This window comes from Lepidochelys kempii, chromosome 6 (assembly GCF_965140285.1).
Source record: "Lepidochelys kempii isolate rLepKem1 chromosome 6, rLepKem1.hap1, whole genome shotgun sequence".
In the NCBI taxonomy this organism is placed as follows: Eukaryota; Metazoa; Chordata; order Testudines; family Cheloniidae; genus Lepidochelys; species Lepidochelys kempii.
This window is the reverse complement of record NC_136385.1, coordinates 23,492,810-23,512,010: the sequence shown is the minus strand read 5'-3', so window position 1 is coordinate 23,512,010 and position 19,201 is coordinate 23,492,810. Positions and strand designations below refer to the sequence as shown.

The 19,201-nt window shown below is 43.5% G+C and overlaps 1 protein-coding gene across 2 annotated transcripts; it reads right to left on the bottom strand.

Moving 5' to 3' along the window:
• Window positions 1-5,686: 5,686 nt before the first annotated feature.
• On the bottom strand, window positions 5,687-18,956 carry TALDO1 (transaldolase 1). 2 transcript variants are annotated; one of them, XM_073347146.1, is made up of 8 exons: window positions 18,729-18,954; window positions 11,231-11,354; window positions 9,950-10,057; window positions 9,002-9,133; window positions 8,500-8,675; window positions 8,132-8,329; window positions 6,716-6,861; window positions 5,687-5,910 (listed from the first exon to the last, which is right to left on the bottom strand). In XM_073347146.1, the coding sequence occupies exons 1-8, from the start codon at window positions 18,823-18,825 to the stop codon at window positions 5,878-5,880; spliced, it is 1,014 nt and encodes a 337-aa protein (XP_073203247.1). In that variant the 5' UTR covers window positions 18,826-18,954; the 3' UTR covers window positions 5,687-5,877. The 2 variants fall into 2 exon arrangements, with proteins under 2 accessions (XP_073203247.1, XP_073203248.1); XM_073347147.2 differs by lacking the exon at window positions 9,002-9,133 and having other exon boundaries at window positions 18,729-18,956.
• Between the last annotated feature and the right edge of the window lie 245 nt (window positions 18,957-19,201).

The following is a 19,201-nucleotide window of genomic DNA, read 5'->3' as shown; positions in this document are numbered from 1 at the left end:
CGTTTAGATTTGTAGAAGGAACATAGAGGAATAACAGCACCATAATGTCAAGTCCTTAAACCACTACTCCCGAATTCTAAACGCCCCCCCCCCAGCATGGGATTTCTGGTTTGCTACTAATGGCTTGTATTGCCACTGCTTTGCTTTATGTAAATAAGACACACACAAACACACTCCCACAGCAAACACTGGTGGCTCTCAGGAGGAAGCAAGAGGAAAAGCACAACCATGGCTATTTATTCACACACATCTAGCTTTTAACATCTGCGGCCAAATCGTCAGTTTTGCTGAGCTCACTGCTAAGAAGAAAAGTAAGTGTGTCGGTTGGTGAGTGGAAGGGGGGGGGGTTAAATGGGGCAGCGGGAGCAAAATGGGGTAGAGAGGTTACTGTAAACCACCTTTCTACACCAATCCTAGCATCACTGAGGCCGAAATGGCCCTCGGTCTCAGAACAGCCAAGGATCAGCTGGAGTCACGGTATACGCCAACCTTGCCTTGGACACATCCCTGCCATGCCCCCTATACAGAGACGTGGGAGTAGATAAGAGTATAACAGGGGTTCTCAAACTGGGGGTCGTGAGATTATTACATGGGGGATTGCGAGCTGTCAGTCTCCACCCCAAATCCTGCTTTGCCTCCAACATTTATAATGGTGTTAAATATATTAAAACGTGTTTTTAATTTATAAGGAGGGATTGCACGCAGAGGATTCCTATGTGAAAGGGGTCACCAGCACAAAAGTTCGAGAACCTCTGGTGTATATTATGGAAGCGTTTGTCATAGCCATGTTTGTAGTAGTATTGTTAATACATAGCATTTTAACTAATTAGTATGTTCAGCGGGCTGCTTGTTATGTCCTGTAAATGGCTTCCTGGATCCAGCTCTTAACAAGGTAGAGCAACACAGATAATCAGACTAGAAGCCAAGGATCTGGTTCCTGCCCCATACTCTCGGTTCTGTTAATTGACAGTAATATATAGAACCACATTCTTAAAAATATCTCATAGTTACATCCCTGCTCTTGCTTTATGTGCTCTAAGAGGTCTCCAGTTAATTTGGCTAGTCCCTTGGCAGCTGTACCCCTTGCCAGCTCAGACATGCCTGCAGCTCTCATGTATGGTGCAATGCAGCCGTTGGATGACAGCGATCACACACAATAGTAGGTTTCAGAGTAGCAGCCGTGTTAGTCTGTATTCGCAAAAAGAAAAGGAGTACTTTTAGGAGTCTCTAAGGAGTACTCTAAGGAGGCACCTTAGAGAGTGACCAATTTATTTGAGCATAAGCTTTCGTGAGCTACAGCTCACTTCACCGGATGCATTCAGTGGAAAATGCTCACGAAAGCTTATGCTCAAGTAAATTGGTTAGTCTCTAAGGTGCCACTAGTACTCCTTTTTCCACAATAGTAGTTTATCGTCACTGAACAAAGGCCTCTGTCTCTTGTTGGAAGAAATCATAACTTACTGTATACTTCACTTAACATGTAGACTAAGGCTGCATGTTTTGGAATTTCAGAGTTTACAAAGTAGCTTAGTAGGAACTGAGCATTACCCCCTCAATGTATATTCTAGAACTGAAGTCAAAAACCAGAGAACCTACAGAGTTGTTTTCTGAAGACTCTCCCTCACTATAATTTAGATTCAGCTCACTTCTTAGCAGAGGATAAACACTCCACAGGTTTGCAGATGCCTAAAACCTGTGCTAGCACTCAGAAAGTTGTCTGCTTTTTGACCTGCCCTGCCCTGGCTTTGGTAGGCAGTTGGTTCAAGATTGGTGCCTCTTGAGGCGTGGGCTGGTTCAGAAAAGACCTGAAAGTTGTAAGCGTGTCTTGACTCTAAGGAAAACCTCACTGTCCTGTTTTCTTTGAAAGACCTTGCTGCAGTGACCTCCATTTCCAGAAGTATTTCTATTGTTGTATTGTGGTACTGTTTAGGAGCCTGAGTTATGGACCAGGATCCTGCTGTGCTAGCTAGGTGCTCTACAGAGAGACACCAAAAAGGTGGACCCTACCCCAAAGAGCTCATGTTCTGAAGAGACAAGATGGAAAAACAATCGGTTTTACACAGGAAACAAAAATTAAGTGGCTTGCCCAAGGTCATCCAAGGGAGGGAGGGTAATGTCTTTGGCAGAGATTGACAATGGTTCTGGGGCTAGGGAAGCTTCTTAGTGCAGTGCTGCTTACTGCCCTGTGGGAGAGCTAAATTCCTGGGCCTTGGCTCTTGCTTGCAGGTGTCTGCCATTCTGAAATCTATGGGACTGTCCTGATTCCGAGTACAGCCTGCAACCCTAATGCCTGCATGATGAGTCCTACATGTATTTTTACTGTTTAACTACAGGCAGTTTGCAAACTCTCCTTTAAAAGCTTGGCTAGGCCTTCAGTTGGGGAAAACCAGTAGGATTTTGCCTTTCAGGGGCTTGGTTTTTCTCTTTTTAAGGTGCTGGCTTTTGACCTCTGGAGGCTATTTATCCATGGAAAGTTAAGCTTGCCTTGCTGTATCTTATGCCTAGAATGAAGCTGGGATACTTGATGCTCCATCTTATGCTGAAGGGCAGCTGAGAAGGAATGCAGTTTTCCCATGCAGCTCTATATATCCTCAGTATGGGCATGTGGATGCCTACGCTGAGCAGACACTGCTTACTGAAAAGTCTCTGATCAAAGGCACAGATGCACCTGAAGTGGAGCACCCCCAGGGACACTGTTTGAACACTTGACTACCCATTCTATGCACCCAAATTCATTTAAGTTAAGTTACTATTAGGTTTTAGTGGGAATTGGAGCTGCCTCTAAAAACATTAATGGAGATCAGCAAAGGCTCTATGATTCTGAGTGTGACTGAATTACAGAATGCAAGGGAAAGTGAAAATTACCAGTCAGCTGCCTTCTTCCATGGTGCTAGCACCTGAATGCAGACAAGGCTTGCTGAACCAAATTCTGCTCTCAGGGCCCAGTAAAGTTAGTGAGTTACATGTACACATTCAAGGGAAAAATTTGGCCCCTTGTGTCTTGTGCTGTTGGGGTGCTTGAGCATTTTCTTCTCTAGCAGAATTGTGCTAACACCAACATAAGAGGAGCATTCCCCCCTCTGGCCTTAGCTAAATTAGGTTGCCAACCTTCTGCACAGTTACCTACTGACAATGATGACTAGTCCTGTTACTTGTTGGGTTTTTTCCTAGTACTGTTCAATGTGAATGCATGGGTATAACAGAGCAGATGTTCTTGATGTACAAGTTTAGTGCTGCTTTTTAGGAGGCTGAAAGTTCAGATAAAATTTACTGAGTTAACATCAATGTAATCAGGAAACCGTTAATTGTGTCAACGTAGGGCCACATCCTCCTGACATATAATTGGACCCCTATAAACTAATAAGACAGGAGGCAGATTTAATTATGAACCAGAAAAGAAAATACAGCAAAAAGGACAGAAGCAGCCATGCACTGATTGAGCTCCACTGAGCATTCTGCACCAGAGAAAGAGAACTCCCTGAATTTAACAAGTGTTTTAGGAGGAATAGCCCTTTCTTTAGAGGAATGGGAGTATATGCTCTCATGCTACAAAGGCTTCATTTTTTGGAAGGGGAGGAAGCTATAAACAGGGAGCTGTTCAGAATGGAAAAAGGCACCTTGTTGAGATGGGACTAGTTGGAACTGATCACTTACTAGGCAATAACAATGGAGTAGTTTGTTCCAGAATTTCAAGTTAATGTAAAGTGACCAGGTTAGAGTGATGGTTCAATAATTTCAGCTGCTTGATTGTTTAGAGTTGCAGGGATTTTGAGTGTCAAGTCAAGGTTTTGATGTACTTCCATAAAATGCCTTTAAATGTTTTAGGCTTTATGCAGCATGGACTGATTATTTTGTCTGATTTTTGGTCATTAAGTGGTAGAACATGATTAAACATTTGTGCTAGAATCTTTGCAGTATTCTCAGGACAAGTAGAAATTTTTTCCAACTTTTTTTTTTTGTCTACTTGTTTCACAACCAAAGCAGCAATGCCTTTGGTACATAGATGAAACTAGTTGGTCTCAGTCTACCATTGCAGAGGAATAGTGGCTGGCCTCCTGAGTGGCAGTTCAATAGGTTTGACATGGTATCTATAGGGGTAGACCTCTTCTGCACCAGAAGGTGTTCCTGTCAGGTCAGGCTTAAGGTACAGGGTGGTAGAGTATGGGGAAGCTGCACCACAGGAACCAGAGATTAGAGGCCTCAGCTGAAGCAATGGAGCTAGAAGCTGAAACCAAGTTACTACTGCACAAAACCAAAGGCAGCAGGAGAAAAAGAACCATCAACTTGTTTTGCTGTTCACTGCAGAACTTCTAGTCTAGGCCTGAAGGGAATGGTAGGGTTTAAGCTTGGAGTCTGCAGCAACACTGGACTGTCTCTGAATTCTACAGCCAGGCAGTATTATCTAGCTGTTAGAACAGGTATAGAAGCTCTGCAGCAGAATGGGGGTTGTCTGGCTCCTTAGACAAAACATTTAAGCCATTTACCTTGTGAGGAGTTTTCTTGACACTCTACTGTCCCTCTCCTCTTTCCTTCCTTCCCCAATATCCAATCTCCTTAGGAAAATGTTTGAATGTGCATTATATAAGAAATCAAGCTTGGCAACTTTGATTTAACAGACTTTCAGGGCCTTGTACCATCAAAAGCTGGCTTTCTGCAGGCTTCTGTCTTCTAGTTCCTTTACTGGTGTAAGTTAGAGTTCTGTGTAAGCTCAAAAGCTTGTCTCTTTGAGCAACAATTAGTCCAATACATAAGGAAATGGGGTGGGGTAGTGGAGTCAACTGAAAATAGCAAGTCTGTAAATCCACTGGTAAGATTTAACACCAAGTGGGGAAAAGGTCTGAAATCTGCACTCATATGGTGGTGTGTGTCCTGGCCCTGTAAAACGAGGGTCCCAAACCACTGGACAGGCTGCCTCAAATGTTTGCTAGAGCTAGGGCATATGTGCACACACAATGCAAGTGAACACTGGTAATCTCAAACTACCCCCAGGGAATAAAATACTTGCTCTTACTTCAGAAATGAAGTATGACCAAGGCAGGACTCTAACCTTCTATACCTAGCTCAACTGCTAAATCATTGTGTAGGTCTGAGCAAGTCTTAACCTTATTCTTCAGCTATAAAATGGGGTCGCACCTAGAAGCGTAAAGTAACAGTTCTGAGATCAGTGAAAGGAGTGAGGAAAACCCATGGGCTCAACTGCTACACAATTTGTAAGTTGCTATTCCATGCTTTTACAGCCACAACATCTAAAACAAACAAACCAAAAAATGTATTAAGTCCACTTACAATAAATGAGGTATTTTGACAGGCTGCTGGCCTGGGATTCAGGAAACACAGCTACAAGTGACAACTTCACCCCACTTCCAGAATACAAAAGTCTGTAGCTTTTTTCCAGTAAAATCACACCCATACTCATAATAGATTAAAAAACTTAACAAATCTTCCTAGCCTGGAGAAGTTATTTTGATTAGTTATTTTAAATTGAAAGGTACTCACATATGTACTGTGGTTTTGGAGGCTGTGTAAGTATCTCCAGGATAAAATACTTTGTTTCCCTAGTATCATCTGGAGGTACATTTAAGGGTTTAAGAATAGTTAGCCACTCACTTTCACTAGAATTAAGTTGAAAAGAGGTGGCAAGGAGTACAGCAATATGTAAATATTGATCTAAACAAGTGAACAGTGAAACTTTACACAAACTATTTTAATACATTGCTAAAATTGCTACAAAGTGAAGTCTGTCCCTTTGCAAGTTGATAAAAAAACACATGGAAAACAGAAAACTCTCCACACATAGCATAAGACTTTACAGGTATTTGTACATCCATTTTTAATAATCCCACTCATTCAGCCATCACAATCCAGCAGGAACTTTGTCTACTTTCCATTTTTAGTACTGAACATTCGTTCCTAGGAAAAAAAGAATCTGCAGTTAGCATTTCCAATAGGAGTCCTAGATAAGTCTGAAAACTGCAGAGCTTTTACACCAGACTAAGCCAGTACAATAGTAATTATGCAGTCAACATGAGCAGTGTCTACAACTGATATGAAAATATACATGCAGATTTAGTACAGTCAAGATACTATTAATTCACCTAATTATTTAGACTGGCATTTTAAAATAGTGGACTATAAAAATGGCACCTTACTCATTTTCCCCCATGCATCCTGTGTTTTACTGCCAAAGTTGGCCCTAATCACTATGAAAGTACTGAATTTTAGTGTGCCTCAGACACAAATACTGATAGATTACTGATTTGAGGTGGAAACTTAATTTTCAGATTCTATGTCAGGAATTTGACAGCCATACCAACTCCTCAATGTCACCTGCTGACTCACATCTAGCTGTAGTGCAGTCTTGATTAGCTACTAGATAAATACTGCTTTGCACTTGGGATAACATTCATGTTGGTTTACATCTTGTATTAGTCAGTGTTCACAGGAGGCACAACAACAAGACAATTACATATACACTGGAAGGAAGACGCCCAGTATGCATTTCATATGCTATCTAGGCAGCTAACCCTCTTTGCACATAGGAATGGTGATCTAATGCAAATTGTGATAAATATGGTTTGCATACAAGCCTAGCTACCAGAATAAACACTGCTTTAAATCAAGACAGCATCACACCTCATGTGTGGATCAGCTGGTGTCATTCTGAGGGGTCTGGAATATAGGCATATACAAGTTCAGCATAGAATTCAGCAATTACCTTTAACATTCTCTCCAATTTAACTGCATCAGCAGCAAATTTCCTGATCCCATCTGATAATTTCTCCACAGCCATTTGGTCTTCATTATGTTCCCAGCGGAATGTCTTCTCATCCATGTGGATCTTCTCAAGGTTAGATGTCTGAGCTATACAAAGGGAGTTGTAATAGATAATCTATAAAATATTCTAATTCAAATACAAAAGATTGTCATCCAAAAATAAAATGCTCCTTTAACTCCCTTATGTAGCCCCCTCCACATTAGCTGAAGTTTGAAAGGTTTTTCCAAACATTGCTGATAAGGTAGTCAGACTTACTGTGTGACCACATTTGGGGGAATAAGTGCAGATATTGTTGATTCTGAACTGCTACCTTAGGGGAAGTTATCCAGTTAGTCTAAGTTTTAGGCTAAGGCATTGATGTTTATAATGTTTGTATCTGGCTCCTAAATGGCACTAAACTTTCAGCCCACAGTACAAAAAAAATTACACAAAATATTCTGTAGGAGTGAGCAAGGACTCAAGCAAACAATTGGTTCTGATTATTCAGCAGATGCCTAACAAAAGCTCAATTGATAACAAGCCTGTCAACTGCTTAGAGCCTTAAGTAATAGAGCTCATGATTGCAGCTGTGCATAATTCCCATTCTGAATTTTGTAATTTAACATTTGTTTATAAAGCTAAGAGGAAGGAAAGAATGGTACAGCTACCAGGACCACATGCAAGAACCACCACAGTGAAACATTGCTAAACTAAACAAGTTGCAACACTTTAGTACCATTTCAAAAGAGACCAGTTTTTAAAAACTCTTGTTTCAAATGTTGACTGTTGTATAGGTGTATGATCTCTTCTAGCCTTGTCTGAAGTCCTTTAGAGGACTTACATTCTTGCAAAATTAGTGTTCAGCTAAGTTTATTGCTCCAAAGGATTTTGTAAAAACTGTCAAGTCCCAGGATACAAATTAGAGGTGTTTTCTCCCTTCCACCCCATTGTTATTTAATAGAAGTATCACTGTTTAAACTGAATGTCTTCTTGACTTGAATCTGGGTTAGTTACTGGCTAATGCATTCAAAAGGACCCAAGATAGTAAATAAATGGAATATAACTGGTTACATACTAGATCAAAGGTGTGGAGAATACTGGATTCCCTCAACAGCAGTGCCACAAGGACTGCTGATGGCCACTGTGGTCATGAAGACAGTACAAGGCAATTACTGTATCTCTTAAGTAGATCAGCCAAGTCTTACCCCTTTAAAAAAAGTTTGGATGGAGGCAAGAAGCACTAAGTTTAAGCTGAAGCTATGTACTACCACTTACCAAAGCTGGCTTCTTCCATATATCAGCTATGTTCAGTAGTAAAGAGGAGTCTCAGGATTATGGAACAAATCTGTATTCTACAAGGAAAGAAAACTAACTTACCATCTTTAGCACTGAGTGTGGGAGTTAGCTTGGTGTTCTCTTTACTGAGCTCTCCCAGAAGCTTAGGTGAAATGGTAAGATAGTCACAGCCTGTCAGTGCTTTAATCTCCCCAGTGTTTCGGAATGAAGCACCCATCACAATAGTTTTGTAGCCAAACTTTTTGTAGTAATTATAGATTTTAGTGACACTCTTCACCCCTATGAAGAAAACACTGGTGATTTTCAAGACAATGTTTTAAAATGCAAAGATTCTTCATTGTAAATTTTAGTACCCAAATACTGTATTTTCTAGAGTAGTGTTCATAAGAGAAGATTTAAAAAAATAACTTGTAGTGAACTTTTTCAATTATATTCAAAGGCAAGCTTACCTGGGTCCTCTGAGGGCTCATAAGTCTTCTTGTCTGTGTTTGCAACATGCCAATCCAGGATACGACCTACAAATGGGGAAATTAGGGTGACCCCAGCTTCAGCACAGGCCACTGCCTGAGCAAAGGAGAAGAGTAAGGTCATGTTGCAATGGATCCCATACTCCTCTTCCAGAACCCTGCAAAAAAGGGTCATCTTAGAATGGAGTCTGTCCTCCCCCTCCATTCAGTCTACAATCAAATAGTTTAATAAACTTCATAAATAAATCTGTCACTAGTTACTGAACTATAACATTGAGCTCTAAAGTAATGATCTAGCACTAGTAGGAGTATCTTTGTCCCACAACTCAAATAAAAAAAGTCTTGCTCATGTTAGATTTAACCGCACTAACTGAATTTACTGGTGAATGGTTCTCAAAACAGCCAACACATTGAGAGGATTTTTTTTAAAATGTATGACCAGCCATTAGAAGCATTAAAGTAAATACCAGCTACAGACACTTACTTGCCTGCCTGAATCCCCTCCCACGTCGATGACAGTTTTATGAGGATGCGATCTTTACCAATTCCTGCTTCCTTATAAAGGTCAATGAGGCGCTTAGCTCTCTTAATCATTCCTTCCTTATCAAAGGACAACCTTTGAAACAAGAAAGGGATTGAACCAAGTTACGAACATTTGTTTTAAGTCTATATCCCAGATCCATCTTTTTCTAGCTTCCACCAACAGATAATGGTAGACTGATACATGCTCTCACATTGCGAGATCGTGGCTATTAGAGTGGCTCTAATTTAGCCATAATAATCCGAAGAACTCTCCTGCACCCTGTATTAAAATTTAACACCCAATAGCAGCTTTTTTTACTTGGGGCTGTAGTTAAAAATCTACCAAAGCATTAAAAAAATTGTAAAACATTCTCTAGGATTGAGTGGGCCCAGAGCTCAAGAAAACCCAAGGATGTTTCTCAGGGAAAGATTAAAAGTTATTGCTTTAATTTTCATACAGAATTTAGATTCTGAAAAAGTAGAAAAGAATCAAGGAAGTTAACAGGCCTTACCGCAGGTACTGTTAAAGCAAAACCACAGTGTACCATTTTGTAAGTTTTGGTGGGAGAAGGGCAAAGAAAAGAAACAACTCAACTCTTAAGTTTAAATCAAGTAAATAAATTGAAAGCCTGAATTTCTTTAAGTCAGAAGAATGGTAGACAGATTGAGAACGTGCTCTGTGCCTTAACTATGCTGAAGGTGAATCCTATTTACAACTGCCTTGAAGAGTAACCCTATTTCACACTTAGTTTAGTCTAGCATGCAGTAAAAACCTAGATAGGCAAATTGTGACTTCACAGTTCAATTAAAACAGAAAAGGTAGTAATTTAAACTCCGAACATTTCACTGTTACAAGATCAGAAGATTAGGAACACCTTGGTTACAAATTGCATACAACATGCCTACAAACCTTGCATCTACTTCTGTGGACACACGACCTGGTATCCTCTTCAGTATTTCTGCCCCAAACGCCACAAAAAGTTTGTCGCTTGCATTTTGGACCTGTTCATCATCTGACCTGAAAGAATGAAAATTTAATGAGTGAAATGTATGAAAGACTGCAGCTAGTATGCTAAATCTCTTTGGCTCCCTCCACATACAGTTCAAGCCTTTAAAATCACTGAGTAGTTCTCCCATTCCCTATTTATCCACTCTGGTCTTTTGTCCCATCTATGTTTCACCAATACTACCAGAGTCCATACGCCATTTCTTCCTTCCATAAACATCTGTGCTTTCCTTCATGATGCTGCCTATTCATGGAATGCTTTCCCTGAGCAAGCCCACAAAGCTACTTCAAAAGGGATCTGAATTCATAGATTCATAGATATTTAGGTCAGAAGGGACCATTATGATCATCTAGTCTGACCTCCTGCACAATGCAGGCCACAGAATTTCACCCACCACTCCTAAAAAAGACCTCACACCTATATCTGTGCTATTGAAGTCCTCAAATTGTAGTTTGAAGACCTCAAGGAGCAGAGAATCCTCCAGCAAGTGACCCGTGCCCCATGCTACAGAGGAAGGCGAAAAACCTCCAGGGCCTTCCAATCTGCCCTGGAGGAAAATTCCTTCCCGACCCCAAATATGGCGACTCACTTCTCTTCACAGAGTATGTCTGCACAGCATCTAGACACCCACGGCTGGCCCATGCCAGCCAATAGGCTCACACTGCAGGGCTGTTTCATTGCTATGTAGGCTTCTCAGCTCAGACTGGAGCCTGGCCTTCAGGACCCTGTGCATCCCCCTCACCTTTCAGGTTCCTGGAGCCCCTGGGCTCCAGCCTGAGCCTAGAAGTCTACACAGCAATGAAACATCTCCATAACCTGAGCCCCAGGAGCCAGAATTAACTGGCACAGGCAAGCCATGGGTTTTTCTTTGCTAGGTAGATACACACATAATGTTTACCAGAAACTACTCATCAGGGATAGTCTTTACAGTGCTAAGGATAAAACCTCACACTGGATTATACACCTATCACATGTGGCCTGTCACCATCTTCGCTGATTTGTAAGTTGCATCCCTTCACCCACACTTTGTTAGCCAGTCTTCTAGACTGCGTGTTTTAAGGAGTAAAACTCATGTTTGCTTAAGTTATAAAAAGGCCACAGAACACTGTGGATGCTATTGCAAATAGTTACATAAGGCATCAGCTGTCATAACTAAGCCTAATTAAATTAATGGTCTTACTTACCCACCAAGTTTTTTTCCATACTCAATAGCATCCTCTACTAATTCCTGGTAAGCTGGCATTTGAGCAGCAGCTAGTATCAAGGATGGATTTGTAGTGGCATCCAGAGGCTTGTACTGATCAATTGCTACAAAAATAAAGATTCCTAGTTTAAAACAGGTTACCCAGCCTGACCAATGAAGTATTATGTTACAGTAGTAGGATCAGTTAACATGCCTCTTAAGCAATAAAATCTATATCAGAGTTAAGTGTTTTCTTGAGGCAGGAATGGTGCAGTAAGAGGCTGTCTGCAAGTCCGGGGAATGGTGCCAAAAGGGTCTATACCAGAGGTTCTCAAACTCAGAGGCTTGCTCTGTGAAAGGGGTCACCAATACAAAAAGTTTGAGACCCACAGGACAAAGTGGTGACTGAAAGCTATAGTGACAAGATCAATTTATTTAGTACTTGAGCTCTAGTGTTTCCAAAGAGGAACAAACCATTGGTCAAGATTCTGTAGGAGTTACTCATCTATCTTATATAGGTCCTTATTGTGTCCACTGCTGCAAGCAGGTTTTGGGGGGCCACCAAGCAGGGCCAGCATTAGACTCACTGGTGCCCAGGGCAGAAAGCCAAAGCCTGGGATTGAAGCCAGGGCCCTGAGCCCTGCCATCCAAGGCTGAAGCCAAAGCCTGAGCAATGTAGCTTTGAGGGGGCTCCTGTGGTATGAGGACCCCAGGCAATTGGCCTGATAGCTACCCCCTAATGCTGTCCCTGGCTTTTATATGCAGAAAAGCAGTTTGACACAGGTGGGCCATGGAGTTTAACAGCATGTGGAGGGGGGGGGGGAGAAGACCTCAAAGAAAAGAGTTGAGAATCCGTTTCAGGTGACACTAGATGTTTACCACAAAGTGGTTCTTACTGTACTCTGTCTGGTTCTAACATGTCTGAGTAGCTGAGCAGCCTGGCATGCAATGTTTGACTCAGCAAATAGTTTTATAAGCAGAGATCACTGTAGAGGACATAAGGTTTCTTGAAAGAGCTAAATGTCAAAATTATGAAAAATTACCAATTAATTTTTCTGAATGCTTTGCACTCTAGGAGGGAGATTTCATTTTAGAAAATTCTACTTAATTTTGATAGATCATGTTTGGATACACTGTACAGAAAGCTACACTTTCCTAGCAGCTTCCTTTAAGTAAAGATCCTGGTTCTCTGGACACATTCATCTTAACCATAGGTCCTTCAGATAAACTGGAAAGAATACGTTTTCATTCACTCTCCATGTTTTATCTGACAACACAATGCAACTCCAAGATGGGTAAGTACTGATAAAGCTCATTTGCAATACACATCTGGGTAAAGTATCTTCTAGGACTAACATATATACTGCATGTCATGTGTTACTGAAGTCTGCAAAATTCAATTATGCTAAAGATAAAAAGCAAATGTTTGACACTTCTGATGTGTCATGTGGGTATATGATAAGGACTGACTTTTACGGTATCCCCTCCCACTAGAAGCATAGTGTCATTCAGCACTTTCCAGTAACTAACTATGATGTCACAGTTGAAGGCAGAGTTCAAAAGTTAGCTCCCTATAGTAAGGGGCTACATTTCAGCCTTCCAGAACAAGTTTTCAGCAAAGGTTTAACTAAGGATTCTGAATCCTGCTCACTGCTACAGCATCTGTTTAATGTTGATTGGCTGGAGAAATGTGCAGAAGAATAAGTACATACTGGTCTGGCCCATACTGCTGCACCAACAAGAGCAGCAGACTGAAACTAACAGTTTAATAATTTATCAGGTGTTCTTCGCTTTTGCTGTGAACATCACTTTTCTGCAGATGGAGACAAGAGGCACCTGGCCCAATGTTTCAGTGGAAACACACTGGTCAGGACTAGACTGTCCTTTGCTCCTTACACCAGCAATTTCCCCTCCTATATAAGGCAATAAATATTTGTCAACACTTGAAAAACCACAATGCTGGTGACTGGTGTCAACAGCTGCAGCTGAACCAGTCCCAAACACTAACCGCAAATGTAGCCAAGCACAAGCTACGTTCAGAACGGTTTTAAAGTGCATGGTTAAAATTTGCAGCTAGACAGTGCTCAGCACCTGTTGCTAACAGATAATAGGTATTTCATACTGTAGACAAGACTACAGAGTCAATGTTTTAAATTCCCATATGCTCAGACATGAGGTCCTAGAAGTTCTGTTAAGGGCCACCACTAGCCATACTTGATAGTGCTGAAGATTCAGAAATCGACACCTTATGCAAGTTAATATATGAATAATTCATGTATTGACAAAATAAATGGGTTACATCTGGGTTCAGGACACAGCACCATTATAAGAACTAATTTTTCTTTGTACAAAAGTTATGAGACTGACTTGAAAGGTAGCCAATGCTCAGGAGAGTTAATCCCTTTGTCCCCATAGCAGCTGGACATCTCCTGTGAGGACTGTGGCTTGCACAAAACACAAATTGGTTCAAAATTTTACATGCATTAAATTTTGTTGTCCAATTAGCTAAAACCAAGATATTGGGGGGTGGGGAGCGTTAAAGATCTCATGTGGCTCTTGATGATCACCTCTGCCCAAGGATCAGAGTGTGGACTTGTGTCCTGGCCAAATCAGAGCCTGAGACATTCTCCCTTAAAATTCCTGGGGTTTCCACAGTAGTTGCCTTCCCCCGAAAATTCTTATGATCCTGTTGTTCCACTTAAATCTCTATTGCTCCCTGCTGGTACTTGTATCCACTGTTCACTGCTTGTATTTTTTACCTTTAGTAACCATTCCCATCAGCAAGGCCTGCTCTCTCAGCTACCTTCAGCACAACTGAGTTCATGCTGCAGGAACCTTGCTGTGGCTACTCTTTCTATATTATTTTGTCCTATGGTCCTCTCTACCATACAAGGCCTACTCTTGGGGTCAATTAAGATGCTCAGAAGCCAGCATGCCATATCAGGAGTTAACAGGTTTGTAGAACCTACTCTAATGTCTTAAAAAAACTCATTTAAACTATTTTTACTTTGTCTTTTTGATTTTGGGTCACCAATACTGAACCCCAGCAATTACTTGTTCCCCACTTTTTTCTGGATCTTAGATGAAGCCCAAGTACTGTACCAAAACTACTGTACTATACTCTTGGTCTTAACAGAAGTCACTAAATAGGAAACTCCCATTACTAAAAGCCTTTGGACACAAAACTAAAACATAATTCAAGACTAAGTTAACTGAGCCTGTATATAGTTCACTGAAGCTGGTGAAGCAAATCCTCAATTTTAAGTGTATTGAGCACACTGTGTATTGCTACAGGATTTAAAGAAAAGGAGTACTAGTGGCACCTTAGAGACTAACCAATTTATTTGAGCATGAGCTTTCGTGAGCTACAGCTCACTTCCACTGAATGCATCTGATGAAGTGAGCTGTAGCTCACGAAAGCTTACGCTCAAATAAATTGGTTAGTCTAAGGTGCCACTAGTACTCCTTTTCTTTTTGCGAATACAGACTAACACGGATTTAAAGAGTACTGTATAAAGTCATTTGTGTTTAAGATCTCTTGTACAGAAAAAAATCTAGCCACACCCTTTTTAAATTAACAAAAGGGCTTAGGATTCAGAGTAACAGCCGTGTTAGTCTGTATTCGCAAAAAGAAAAGGAGTACTTGTGGCACCTTAGAGACTAACCAATTTATTAGAGCATAAGCTTTCGTGAGCTACAGCTCACTTCATCAGATGCATATCGTGGAAACTGCAGCAGACTTTATATATACACAGAGAATATGAACCAATACCTCCTCCCACCCCACTGTCCTGCTGGTAATAGCTTATCTAAAGTGATCATCAGGTGGGCCATTTCCAGCACAAATCCAGGTTCTCTCACATCCCCCCCACCCCCATACACACACAAACTCACTCTCCTGCTGGTAATAGCTCATCCAAACTGACCACTCTTCAAGTTTAAATCCAAGTTAAACCAGAACATCTGGGAGGGGGGGGGGTAGGAAAAAACAAGAGGAAACAGGCTACCTTGCATAATGACTTAGCCACTCCCAGTCTCTATTTAAGCCTAAATTAATAGTATCCAATTTGCAAATGAATTCCAATTCAGCAGTTTCTCGCTGGAGTCTGGATTTCAAGTTTTTTTGTTTTAAGTTAGCGACCTTCATGTCTGTGATTGCGTGACCAGAGAGATTGAAGTGTTCTCCGACTGGTTTATGAATGTTATAATTCTTGACATCTGATGTGTGTCCATTTATTCTTTTACGTAGAGACTGTCCAGTTTGACCAATGTACATGGCAGAGGGGCATTGCTGGCACATGATGGCATATATCACATTGGTGGATGTGCAGGTGAACGAGCCTCTGATAGTGTGGCTGATGTTATTAGGCCCTGTGATGGTGTCCCCTGAATAGATATGTGGGCACAATTGGCAACGGGCTTTGTTGCAAGGATAAGTTCCTGGGTTAGTGGTTCTGTTGTGTGGTATGTGGTTGTTGGTGAGTATTTGTGAGTGAGTGAATTTGTGTGGGGGGGTGGAGGGTGAGAGAACCTGGATTTGTGCTGGAAATGGCCCACCTGATGATCACTTTAGATAAGCTATTACCAGCAGGACAGTGGGGTGGGAGGAGGTATTGGTTCATATTCTCTGTGTATATATAAAGTCTGCTGCAGTTTCCACGATATGCATCTGATGAAGTGAGCTGTAGCTCACGAAAGCTTATGCTCTAATAAATTAGTCAGTCTCTAAGGTGCCACAAGTCCTCCTTTTCTTTTTGCAAAAGGGCTTACTCATTTTCATGCTAAAGTAAACAAAAATTCCTCTTACATTAACTACTCTGTGCCTCTCAACTGTTTTGCTTCACCATGAGAAAACTATACAAGCCATTAAAAAAAAAACCATCTGAGTAAAATTTATTTCCAGTGAATTTACCAAACCCTGATTTGATCAGGATGAAATATTTGAATCAGAATCAGGGTGTTAAGAGTACCAAGGGCCATTAGTTTCCCAAATGGATAATTTAAACAAGATTTATGGTACATATACTTGTTGATGGTAATAAATGCTAGCTCGGAGCCCTTCACTTGTTTCCATTATCAATATAGGTGCACTCAAGAGTTCTGGTAATAACAGTAACTAGAAGAGTAGGGCTACAATAGTTTCATGCACTTTGAAACAACCATCCTTAGATTTTAATAATGCAAACAATTTTTCAAGATCTCAGTTCAAAAGTCAGTGCTGGTAGGTCATACTTATACATTTGTTTATAGGCGCATTACACAGGTTATTGCAGTGAGGCCACATTTCCACATGTACCCACACATGCCAGGCTAACAATTTCATATTACTACTTTGGATTTCTATGGTCCCTTCCATCCAGAGAGCTAGAATTATTTTACAAAACTAATCAACATGAGACAGATATTATCCTCATTTTATACCTGAAGCAACTGAATCATAGGACAGCTGACTTCCCAAGTGAGTCACAAAGGAAGTGTGTAGAAAAGATGGTATTATGTATGTGATTCCTGCTAGTGGGCCTTCACCACAATACCAGCCTCTCTCCTGTTGAAGTCTTTTCAGTTCTTGATGCATTTATATAGTTTTATTCAGTGTTCTTGTGTTGAGTCCAGCTCTTCTCTGTACTAGCAAATTGCACTTCCATATAACCATAGGATCCCACTGTGTCCTGCAAGACTGACCACAATTTGCAGAAGGCACTTATTCTCTCCATCTGCAGACTCACCACCCCTCAATAGGTGCAATCCCACATTAAGCAACTGGGACGTTTCAGTCTTTCATAACAGCACACAAGTGACAAAACAGCTTTAGGCAAATAACTCTTAGCCAAGTTTAACAAAGGGGTTTCTTTTTATTACAAGGTTATGTTCTCCAAGTAGATTACAATTTAGGCCAAAATTTGCCCAGCCCTGGTCTGCGGGCCACATGGGGGTTCCGAAACTGTATGGAGGGCCAGGTAAGGAAGGCTCTGCCTCCCCAAACAACCTGGCCCCCTCCCCTGACTGCCCCCTCCCAGGACCCCACCTCCACCACCACCCCCCCGTCTCTGACTGCCTAGACCCCTATCCACACCCCTGCCCCTTGACAGGCACCCCGGGACTCCCACACCTAGCCAACCTCCCCTGTTCCTCATCCCCTGACTGCTCCCCTCCTCACGACCTCTGCCCCATCCAACCACCCCTTGCTCCCTGTCCCCTGACTGCTGCCCCCCACCCAGGACCGCTTGCCCCTGATCCAACCCCCCCCACCCCCTTTCCATGCCGCTCAGAGCGGCAGGACTGGCAGCCATGCCACCTGGCAGGAGCTTGCAGCACCACCACCCAGAGCGCTGGCAGCACAGTGAGCTGAGGCTGGGGGTGGGGTGGGGGGGGCTGAGACAGACAGCAGGGGAGGAGCCGGGGGCTAGCCTCCCAGGCCAGGCAGGATGGTCCAGCAGGCCAGATGTGGCCCACGGGCCGTAGTTTGCCCACCTCTACCTTAAACCAAAATACTTAGGCTGTCTACTCTAGAGAGCTCCCAGTGGCACTGCTGTACCAATACTGTAAGATCTCTTGTGTAGCTGCTCCCAGTGACATAATTAATCCACCCCAAAAAAGTAGCAGTACTGTAGTAGCTATGCCAGAAGTAGAAGCGCTCCCGCTTACATAGCGCTGTGCAGACTACCACTTATGCGGGTGTAACTTACGTCGCTCAGGGAAGTGGGATATTCAGACCCCTGAGCAACATACGTTCTGCTACCATAAGTGGTAGTGTAGATATAGCCAATCCTAACTCTTCCCTTCCATCAGGGAATGGATAATTCCCACTACAGATTATCTCCCATGGTGAACGTTCACAGTGTTTCATTCACGTTTTTCTCAGTTAACACGTGGGGAGGTTCGTGTATGTGGGAAACACTGAGCCCACCCACGAAGGCCCCAGAGCTCGCTAGCACGGTTACACTTCACCGAACAGGAAGTCACTGCAAGGAAGAGGACGTTAGCAGCAAGTGGCCAGACCTTGCTTCCCCTTACAAGCAGCTTCCCCACCCCCACGCCGGGAGGTATCCCCTGCCCTGCTGCTGCTGGACCCCGCGAGCTGAGTGGCAAAGCCGCCCCCCTTCCCCCCGGGGAACGGGGGAGGGAACGAGCCGGAGGGCTCGGCCCTTACAGGGCGGGCGGCAGCCGCCCGCGGCCGCAGAGGAAGGACCGGGCCCCCAGCCGCCTGCTGCGGGAAGGGCGGCGGCACCCAGGGGTTACAGCGAGCCGGGGAGCCCGCACGTCCCGCCCAGCGCTCAGACCCCTGCAGCAGCCGCCTCACCAGAGCCGAGCCCGCCAGAACTCCGGGCTCCCCTCCCCCACACCCCCTGCGCGCGCGCGTGACCGGTGGGGGGGTGGGGGTGGGGCGGCCTCGCCCATTGTCCCTGGGAGTGAAGCAGCCACGGGGGACTGGGACCGCCCCCTACCCTAACGGGGGTAACGGGCCCCTCATGCCTCGGGGGGGCGGGGTGTGACCTCACCGTGGAAGTCGCCGGTGTCCGCGACCACCGTGGTGTGCTGCTTGAGCTGCTCCAGCGCCGACTCCATCTTCGGCCGCTTCACGGGGGACACGGACATAATCCGTTGGGGGCGCTGGCCCAGAGACCCTTTATATACCTGCCGAGGGGCCGCCCCGCGCGCGCTCGCCGCAGCAGCAGCGCCAGGGGCAGGAGGCGGGACCCACGAAGCGCGAGACCGGCGCGGTGGGCAAAAGCGACTCCTGCGGCGGCGCGCGCCTCCTTCCCTGACAGCCAATCACGGCCGTGGAGGGAGGAGGCGACAGCCAATCAACAGCGAGGCGAGAGGGAGCTAGCCAATCAGGACGGGGGTGGCAGAAGAAGGCCTCTGATTGGGTGAGTAGGTGGCGTGTGGGAGTTAATACTTCCTGAAGGCGCCTGAGCGCGAGCCTGGTGACTGATCGCCTCAGCTCGGGGGGGGGACGGGGGACGGGGGA